This window comes from Parus major, chromosome 23 (assembly GCF_001522545.3).
Source record: "Parus major isolate Abel chromosome 23, Parus_major1.1, whole genome shotgun sequence".
Taxonomy (NCBI): Eukaryota; Metazoa; Chordata; class Aves; order Passeriformes; family Paridae; genus Parus; species Parus major.
In genome coordinates, this window is record NC_031791.1 from 5,932,979 (window position 1) to 5,943,220 (window position 10,242).

Sequence of the window (10,242 nt, forward strand, 5' to 3'; positions counted from 1 at the left end):
TGGGAACCCAAAAATCCTGTACTGGGAACCCCAAAAATCCTGTCCTGGGAAACCCAAAAACTCTGTGTTGGGAACCCAAAAAATCCTATATTTGGAACCCCAAAAATCCTATGTTGGGAACCCCAAAAACTCTGTGTTTGGAACCCAAAAATCCTGTGTTTGGAACCCCAAAAAATCCTATATTTGGAACCCAAAAATCCTGTGGCTGCCGGGCCTGGATGTGGAATTGAGGGAGGGAGGAGGGAGAGCTGGGAATGAGGTGGGGAAAAGGTGTTTTAAGGTGGTTTTAATTCTCATTATCATTTTCTTAGCAATAAATCCAATTAAAATCCCTAATTCCTGATTCCCCCATGACAAAGGGATCTCTCCTGATCCTGATCCCAACCCACAACATCTCGTTCTGTTTTCTCTCCCTGTCCAGCTCTGGGAGAGGTTTTGGTGTCCCCAGGGTCACAGCACAGAGGGAAGAACTGACACAGGAGCTGCTTCCCCATGGATTCCCTCAATCCTCCAAAAAAAGTGGATTTGCTCTGGTTTCTTGCCAGAAAAACCACAAACTCCACAGGAATTGGGGGAAAAGTAATTGATATTCCAGGCTTTTCTTCCCCAGAACAATTCCATATCTCCAGTGCTCTCCTGCAGCTGTGGGGGATAAGGGAGGGACCCGCTCCGAGGTGACAAAATTGGATTTTCCAGTGAAGAAATTAAAGACTGGAACCCTTTTTTTTTGGAATAGAAAGAAACAACTTGAACTCTCTCCAAAAATAAATTAGCTTGGTGAAAAAATTGGGAAATAAATAGAGCCCAATTGCCCATGGAAAGGAAAATGAAATCGGATTTGTTTCCACTCAGGGGTTCTGGTTGCAGGGAGAATTCTCAAAAGGAAAACCCCAAATAAAACCGTAAAGAACGATTTTATCTTTCCAATCTTGTTTTTTTGGGGTATTTTTGGTTGTTTCCCTTTCCTCCCCAGCAGAAAATTAAAGCTGATGAGATTTTGTTGTGAAGGGCGTTCCTGTGGTTCTAAAAGGCCAAACCCAGCTTCGTTAGAGGTGGAGTTAATTACAGTTAATTACACCTGCAGAGAATGGATTCACCTGTCCTCGTTAGCCTTTAGTAACTCCTGCAGGGAAACCTCTCCTCTGGGGAAAAACATAAAATATTGGGAATATTTCCCAAGGGACAGAGCTCCCTCTTTCCCAGGGATGGGGAAAATGGGGAAAAGATCCAATTTATTTAAAACCCCCAAATTCCCTCATTTTCTTCAGTCCTTTCAGCAATTTTTATCAGTTGACCATCAGGAATTTTCCCTTTGTAGGCAGCTCCTGGTGTGGAGAGCTGGGCAAGGGATGATCCAGGTTCCTGTGGGTCACGGGAGGTTCTTCCAGGGAAGAAGGGTGGGGAATTCTGCCAGCTTTATGTTCTTGACTGAAGGAAAGGGATTGGGGAAAATCCCCAAATCCAAGCCAAAACTTATTGGATCTGCAGGAATAAACACCTGGAAAAACGGGCAGGAACCAGCCCAGAACCTGCTGGATCCTGGGGAATGTTCTGAGAGAGGAGAACCTTGGATCACTCCTGCTGCTGCTTGGGGCAGCTGTGTGGCCTCACCTGGGCTGCACAGCCCTGAGCACCCCAAAATCCCCTTTGATCTCCTCCAGCCCCCCCAGTTTGCAGCTCCTTTCCCACCTGGGCACTGATTTCCCAGCAGAGCCCTCGTTCCCTGCTCCAGATCCCGCTGGGATCTCCCCGACCTGGGCAGGAACACCCGAAGCGCGTCCTCAGCTGCATCCACAGAAAACGGATGAAGCCGTGGGTGAATTCCATGGAACCTCCGCTCTTTTCTCCTGCTGGGTTTATAAAAACCTCTGCCCAAATGGTTTCTCTTGGAGTGCAGAAAGGAGAGGAAGGGCAGCTCCGTGGTTTGTTCTGCTCCAGGCCGTGTTTCCGCAGAAGAACGGGTCAGTAATTGCCAAATGTTTCCAGCTGTTTTTCCTCCTTTTCCTTCACTGGAATCTTAATAAAGATCCAATCAACCCCACAGTCCCACCACTGCATCGAGAAGCTCTCAGAGAAATTCCCTTCAATCATTTGATCACGATTTTTTAATTACTGTTATAAATTCCAGTCCTGGGGATGAAACTGCCTGTGATCATTGAGGTTTCTGCCCCATTTTAACCTCATTTGAATGAGGAATTGTTTAAATCTGAGGTAGATCCAGTCTAAGCTGACATCTCCACCCTGCCTGAATTTATCTCAACAAGCCCCATCCCAAATTAGACTTTTTTGAATATTCAGGTTTCTGCTTTAGGTTAAAGCACTAAAATGACTCAAATAAAGGTACCCAAGTGAGAGCTGAGTGCTCCATCCCCACAGAATCCTTGATTTTGCTGGAAAACCTCCTGTTGGAGTAAAATTCCTCCATCAAATTTCACCCAAATTGAGTTTTGGAGGCAGCAAAGGAGGTTCAGAAACGAGCGGTGGCCTCGGGTGGGTGACCCTGGGCACAGTGAGGTGTCCCTGCCATGGGCGGCACTGGGAGGTCCCTTCCCACATCTCCCATTCCAGGATCCCACAGGGGCTGTGGAATCCACCCCAGGCAGGGGCTGGCACTGAAATCCCTGCAGGATTTTGGGATGTGGATGTTTGGGGTGAAGGATGAGACCACAGGAGGGTTCTTTGTGCAAACCCCAGAGCTGCAACCACGCCATTCCAAACCAAATCCCATCCCAAGGACCCGTGAACAGGAGCAGGGATTGGAATCTCAGCCCCTTCAGGGCCTGCAGGATAAATTCCATTTGTCTCTCCCCACGATGGAATTAATATCTGGCCAGGAAATCAAATTGAGTGCTTCAATCCCTGCAAGGCCTCCGTGGCTCACTCGAGTAATCGTTGATTGGGTTCTTGAGAAGCTCTGGCTAATTACAGCTGGGAGTGACTGAAGTGTGGGGCCTCGGGCACTGCTGAAATCTGGAATTTAAAAAGAGAGAAAAATCAACCTAAAAGGATTCAAAACCGTGGTGTCTCGAAAAACCAGGCTGTCAAAATCTGGTCAAGTGAAACATTTTGATGTGATTGCTGCAGGGTTTTTTCCCATAAATAACTCCGAGACATATTCCGAGGTCAAATGTTTTCTCAACCTGAGGAGGTGAAATGTTTCATTTGGAAAACGGCAAAACAAAATGTTCCCGTTCTTGTATTGGTGGGTGGAGGATTTTTCTTTTTAAAAACTCTGCAAAGTTTTAGTGCTTTTGTGGAGAGCTCCAGCTTCTCCTCAGCTGAGTTTTGGGCTTCAAATATTTTTGGTTTTCGAACAAAAATTCAAACATTTTTTGTGATCTGTGCTAAAGGTGAGACACCTGCACGGGGCCTCTGTCACCAATAATTGTGGGAATATTTGGAGAACGTGGATTGTTCTTCTCCAAAGATGGACTTTGTGTGATCTGTGCACACAAACACTGAATTTAAACAGGAATTTGGGATCACCGGGAGTGGGGACAGCCACAGGAATCTGCAGCCCCAAAATGTCGAGGTTTCCTTGTGGGAATGGGTGGAAATGCTGGGAAGGTTTCTCCCAGCCAGCTCCAGAGGCTTGGGATCAGCTGGGATCGGCTGGGATCAGTCAGAATCAGCTGGGATCAATTGGGATGGGATGGGCTGGGATGGGCTGGGACCAGCTGGGATCAGTTGGGATCGGCTGGAATCAGCTGGGATCAGCTGGGACTGGCCAGGAATGGTTTGGATCAGCTGGGATCCACTGGGATCAGCTGGGATCAGCTGGGATCAGCTGGGATCAGTTGGGATGGGCTGGGATCAGTCAGGAACAGCTGGGATTGGCTGGGACTGGCTGGGAATGGTTGGGATCAGTCAGGATCAGCTGGGATCAGCTGGGACTGGCTGGGAATGGTTGGGATCAGCTGGGATCAGTTGGGATCAGTTGAGATGGGCTGGGATCAGTTGGGATCAGCTGGGATCAGCTGGGACTGGCTGGGAATGGTTGGGATCAGTCAGGACCATCTGGGATCAGTTAGGATCAGTTGGGATCAGTTGGGATGGGCTGGGATCAGTTGGGATCAGCTGGGATCAGTTAGGATCAGTTGGGATCAGTTGGGATGGGCTGGGATCAGTCAGGATCAGCTGGGATCAGTCAGGATCAGTTGGGATCAGTCAGGATCAGCTGGGATCAGTCAGGATCAGTTGGGATCAGTCAGGATCAGTTGGGATCAGTCAGGATCAGCTGGGATCAGTCAGGATCAGTTGGGATCAGTCAGGATCAGCTGGGATCAGTCGGGATGGGCTGGGATCAGTCAGGATCAGTTGGGATCAGTCAGGATGGGCTGGGATCAGTCAGGATCAGTTGGGATCAGTCAGGATGGGCTGGGATCNATCAGCTGTGCCATGGGGACATCCAGAGCCGCTGGGCGCTCGAGGCTCTGCCAGCTCCCGGAGCAGAGGTGGGGACAGCAGTGCCACCCTCGGGGACATCCCCGTGGCCAGGACACAGCCCAGGCTGACCCCCAGGTGCCAGCTCTCCATCCCGACCTGCCCGGAGCAGGGATGGGCTGGGGATTTTCGGGAGCTCCCTGCAGGATGAGGACGAGCGGGAGCCGGAGCCCTGCAGAGGCAGAGAGGGATCTCCAGCCTTGGGGAAAGGATTTCACACGGAGCTGGCTGAGGGAAAGAAAAGGTGTTGCTTCTGCAAAGTGCACAGCGGCCACCAGCTGGTTCCTCTTCCCACTCCCCAGCAGAAAACAGAGCACGGATCGAATGGCGAAGTCTCCTCCTCCTTCTCCTGTGGAATTTTACCGAGCTGCTCACGTTTAGCACAGCAAAACTTCCCTTTCCACTCAGGGCAGGGGGGGATCTTTGTTCCCTTTTTCCCTCCTTGCCTACAAGCCCTCCACCAGCACAGCAGCTCCAGGACCCCTTGGCTTTCCTGAGCTCGGCTCAGAGCTCCAGGAGCTCCAGGAGCTGGGTGAACATTGCAGGGAAACTGCTGCCTCCCTTCCAACCAAAACATCGTCCTCTTCTCACAGAGCTGTGTGAGCAAAGCTACAGCAGCAGCTCCCTCCATCCAGCTGGATGAAAACAACGCACTTTTACCTCTGTGAGCACTTAAATATCCTCCAGATTGTTGTTTTTTTATCTCTGAGTGAGGCAGGAGCCGTGCAAGGTGATGGATAAAATCCAGGGAGGTGGATCCAGGGGGAGGCTGCGTGGACATCAAGCATAGCAAAGCTGCCATAAAATATAATGAAGGGATAAAGCAGGGAAGAGGGCAGCCATAAATCCTCCAGCATGAGGAGAAAATAAAATAATGAATGGCCAAACACACATCAGCACAGACATAAAGCATAATGAGCTGCTGGCTGAAAGTCACATTAATGAAGAGGTTCTGTTGTCACTCCAAATAAGCAAAATGATAATTTTGTCTTTGGAGCCCTCAGAGGGCTCCTGGCTGCTGTGGGAAGGGTTGGGATTTCTTAGCCAGAAATGATTTCTGACACCTGCAAATCCTTCTCTAAACCCTGGCCTGGGAACATTTGGTGTGGGGCTCAGGGGGGTTGGACACAGCAGGACAGCAGCTCCGGGTCCTGGGGGGGTAAAACTGGGAATATTGGAAATTCCGGGCTCTCCACAGCCCCCTCCCCGTGGGAATCATTCGGGTTTAACAAGGCCGAGCCTGGTGCTGCCCCTGAGATGGAGAAACTCCTGGGATGGATCCAGGCTGGGGAGAAGCAGATGGAGCAGCCCTGGGAGATGTGGGGGTGGTGGTGGGTGAAACTGGATCCCCCCAGATCCCCCCAGCCCTGGGCTGATCCCTGTCAGCTAAAGGGGGATTGTGCCTCTGTGTCCCTCTCAGGTGAGACCCCACCTGCAGAGCTGCCCCAGCCCTGCAGCCCCCAAAGGATGTGGAGCTGCTGGAGAGAGCCCAGAGGAATCCATGAACAAGTGTGAGCTGCTGCTCCCCCGTTTGGGTCAGACCCAGCAATTCCTCTGGCAATCCAGGACACCTCACTGCCTCAGGCTCGAGAGATGGAAACAAAAGGGAGTTGGGGGAGCAAACTTGGGGTAAATGATTTCATTACCTGGAGCTGGAATTGGAAGATTAACCCCAATGTGCAAAGGGACCAGACTTATAAAAGTGTGAAACCAGGGAACGGTGCCTTTGCTGGCAGGGAACGCCAGGTCCAAAGGGAGGAACTTGGATGCTTCTCTGCAAAAACAGCAGGGTGAGTTTGAGGTGAGATTCCTGGACCCTGCTTTTGCTCCTGAGCAGTTTTGTGGGTCAAGATCACGTCCTGCTCCTGATCCTCCTGTCCTGACAGCCCCGTGCTGGACACCTGAGCAGTGCTGGGGCTCTGATTCCCCAGCTGGATGTGTTCAGCAAGCCCCCCACTTTTGCTTTCTTTGTGATTGAGAAACCCAAAGGCCTCATGTGACTCTGCAGATGACTTCACACATTCAGAGAGCAGGAAGGAAGCCGAGCTGCTCTCGCTTCGCTTTCCGTGGGGCAGCTCCAAATTCGACCTCATTAACTCAGGAGGGCTCAGAGGGACCCGAAAATGACCCCCCAAACCCCCCCTGAGCCCCCCAAATGCTGCTGCTTCAACATCAAGACAGCAACGGCGACCCTGGGGATCTTCCACATGGTGAGTGCTGGGCCTGGAAGGGGACAGGGACAGGGAGAGAAGGAAACAGAGGTGGAACCTCTCCAGGAGGAGCCTTGTTGTGGTTCCCAGGGCTCCCTGACACTGGAATGTTCTCTGTTCCCAAGAGGAAAACGCAATGAGTTCAGAGGGATGAACAAAAGGTGGTGTGGGACAGGGAAAAGCGGAATTGGCTGTACTGGGAGGGGTTTTTGAAGGATTTTTTTTCCCTGGCCCTGCCAATTGGAGCTCAGGGAAACTGAGCTTCCTGTTTTTCTACTCCTAACCAAGTGTATCCCGAAGCTGCTGGGTGGGAATGGGGCACTGGAGGGATTTGGGAGCTGGATGAGCAGAGGGTGATGGGCAGAGCTGCCTCCTCTGTGTCCCCCTTGCTTTCCACTGGGATGGAGGCCACGTCTCCCAAGCTGTTCAGGGCAGGGATGGCAGAGCAGGAGAGCCTGGAAACCCCTCTGTGCCGCACTCCTGGCTGCACTGAGGAGCTCGAGGTGCTTTCAGCCGTGCTGAGGATGTGGTTTATTGCCTGGCTGGGTTATTAAAATTATCCCTGTGCACAGTCAGGGTTTCGGGGTGACACCGGGGCTCTCACAGGTTCAGGGGGAGCTGGGGACCTGCAGCCTGCAGAAATCCCGTGGGAATGGCAGCTGTGGCACAGGGAGGACATTCCAAGGTCCCCCCTGTTCCCTGGGGCAGCAGGAGCTGTACCACCCCTTTTGCCCCTGGAAAAGTGGGTGATTTTTGGATGGGCCTTGTCTCACTTCTTGGAGAGATATCACACAGTGCCAACCATCTTCCCCTGCCTCTTCCCTCCCTTCTGATGCTGCAGTGAGAGGAAAAGGGGATTCCCTGGCTCCAGCACTCCATCAGTGCTGGGGGTTTGGATCAGGATAAATTCCTGCTGCAGGTGCCAGGGGTGAACCCCAGCCGTGACATCAAAGAGCTCTCAGGCTCTGTGGCAGCGCCTTCTCCTCCCATAAATCAGCTCTGCCTCGCTCTGATCTCTTCAGAGGCAGCTGGAATAAATCCTGGGCGTGCTGGGCAGAGGGTCCATGCCCTGGATGTGCATTCCCTGCAGGAATAAAGCAGGCTCCACATTCCAGCGTGCCAAAGCCAGCTTTGGGAGGTGTCCTGGTGCTGGCCTGGCTCTCCATGCCAAGGGAAAGGCCTGGAGGCCTCTGCTCGCTCACAGCTCAGTGCTTCTTCCTTTTTTCTACACAAAATGGAAAGTTTTGAACCTGAAAGTCTCCTGAACCTCTCAGGCTGGGCTGGGGCTTCCTGCCGTGTTCGTATCTTGTGTGGCTGCGCTTGGCCTGGCCTTTGTGGCTCATTTCCACAGCAGTGAGGAAACCAGGGCCTCATTTTTCTGTGACAGACACCAGAGAGGCTTCCTCCTGCTGAACTTCAGCCCCTGGACCTGCTGGATGGGATGGGGGAGTCTGGGTTTGCTCTCCTGCTCTCACCCACTCCTCTCTCAGAACAGAGCTGCTGCTTAGGGCCCAGCTCATCCATTTTGCTCAGGCCTCCTTTTAAAGAAAACCCGAAAAAGCAATTTCTGCCCGTATTTCCCACTCTGGAAATTGAGGGGTTGGACCAACAGCAGAAATAAAGGCAGCAAAACCTGTTTGGGAGCTTGAACACGAAACCTCTCAGGCACCTTGCAGTCAGGTGTGATCTCCATGTGTCTTCATTAGGAGATCCCTCCCCTCCCAAGGGGCACCAGCAGCCGTAAAGGCACTTTGGATCGATGCAATTTCATCCTTGACGGGGTTCAGAGCTGCCCTGGGAGCTGAAATGCTGTTCCATTAAGCTGAACCCGTGTTAACTTTGTCGTGTCCTCGTGTAATGAGATCTGGATATTCCTCCTCTCCCTGCCAGCTCACGAGCAAATTGCAAAGTTCATTTAATTCATGGAAAAAAGGGAAGACAGCAGAGTGACTCTGGAATGAGCTGGTATCAGACAGGCCCAGGGAAAACCTGACACATCCTTCCTTCTCCTTCAGACTCCAGACAGAATTTCAAATTCAGAGGGACAGGGTGGGACAGGGGCCCTCTGCAGCCCAGCGTGGCTTGGTGGCTGCTGGCTCTTGGTGCCACAGCTCTTCTGGGAGCTGCAGGCTCAGGAATTTAATGAATTTGGTTTGATGTTATTCCCAGGAGTTCTGCAGCTGACACAGAGGCAGAGGGGCTGTGCTCAGCTCCTGGCACTCCCAGCCTCGAAGCCTTCCCTCCCAGCAGCTCAGCATCCCTGGCTGGGCATCCCTGCTGCCCACACCCTGGCTGGATCCCTCTGAAGACACAGAACCACTCTGTGCCCAGCCCAGCCCGTGCTCTGTGCTGTTCCTGCAGCCCTGGTTTGCAAACCCCAGCCCCAAGCACAGTGGGGCCGTGGCTGAAGCCAAGGTTTGGTGCAGCTCTGCTGGAAGAGTTCTTGGTGCAGCTCTGCTGGAAGAGTTCTTGGTGCAGCTCTGCTGGAAGAGTTGTTGGTGCAGGAGTGTTTGTGTTTGGCTCACTTGGAGACTCATCCATCCATCATTCCCTGGAAGTAAATTCACTGCTGGGGATTTGGCCCAAGGCCCCTGAATTGTGTTTTTTTGCTTTGTTCTCCAGGTCATGAGTGTCCTGCTGCTGATCGAGTATTCCCTGGAGGTGGCCAACGGGAAGGGCTTCTGCAAAGACCTGGACAAGGATTCCTACAGAATTGGTGGGTCCTGGGAATGCTGGCAGGGATCCCCCAGTCCTGCACTGCTCCCTCTGCCTTCTCCATCCAAGAATTTGGAGTTCTGGGTGATAAGCTCAGGAGGGAGTTTAGGCTCTGTTTGGGGTTTGCTCTAGGCCAAGGTTGTGTTGGGTTTTCATTTCAGAGGATGAGCCCCAGAGTCCTCCAGCTGCCTCTGGAATCTCCTGTGGATTCCCCTGGCAATCCTGATTTCCCTTCCTCTCCCTTTTCCCCAGCTGTGCATCATTCCAGCCTCACACACGCTCCTGACTTCCTTCCCAATTCCATTTCCAGGGAAACACTGAAGTGTCCGAGAGCTCCTCAATGGACAGAAGGGACAAATCCCACCCCACACTGATCCCATGGACGTGTGGGCTGGGGGCCATTCCCATGGGGCCATTCCCATGGAGCCATTCCCATGGGGCCATTCCCATGGAGCCATTCCCATGGAGCCATTCCCATGGGGCCATTCCTATGGGGTCATTCCCATGGGGCCATTCCCATCGATCCATTCCCATGGGGACATTCCAATGGAACCATTCCCATGGGGCCATTCCCATGGATCCATTCCAAGGGGGCCATTCCTATGGGGACATTCCCATAGCGCCATTCCCATGGAGCCATTCCCATGGAGCCATTCCCATGGAACCATTCCCATGGGGTCATTCCAATGGAGCCATTCCCATGGGGCCATTCCCATGGGGCCATTCCCACGGGGTCATTCCCATGGGGCCATTCCCATAGCACCATTCCCATGGAGCCATTGCCATGGGGCCATTCCCATGGATCCATTCCTATGGGGTCATTCCAATGGAGCCATTCCCATGGGGTCATTCCCATGGAGCCATTCCCATGGAG

General features: G+C 52.4%; 1 protein-coding gene across 1 annotated transcript in view; it reads left to right on the forward strand.

Moving 5' to 3' along the window:
• Window positions 1-6,457: 6,457 nt before the first annotated feature.
• Window positions 6,458-10,242, forward strand: part of LAPTM5 (lysosomal protein transmembrane 5) — a 24,776-nt gene continuing 20,991 nt past the window's right edge. Inside the window, exons 1-2 of the mRNA XM_033519650.1 lie at window positions 6,458-6,653; window positions 9,276-9,369. Coding sequence (XP_033375541.1) covers window positions 6,567-6,653; window positions 9,276-9,369 — 181 coding nt within the window. The 5' untranslated portion in view covers window positions 6,458-6,566. The remainder of the gene's footprint in view (window positions 6,654-9,275; window positions 9,370-10,242) is intronic.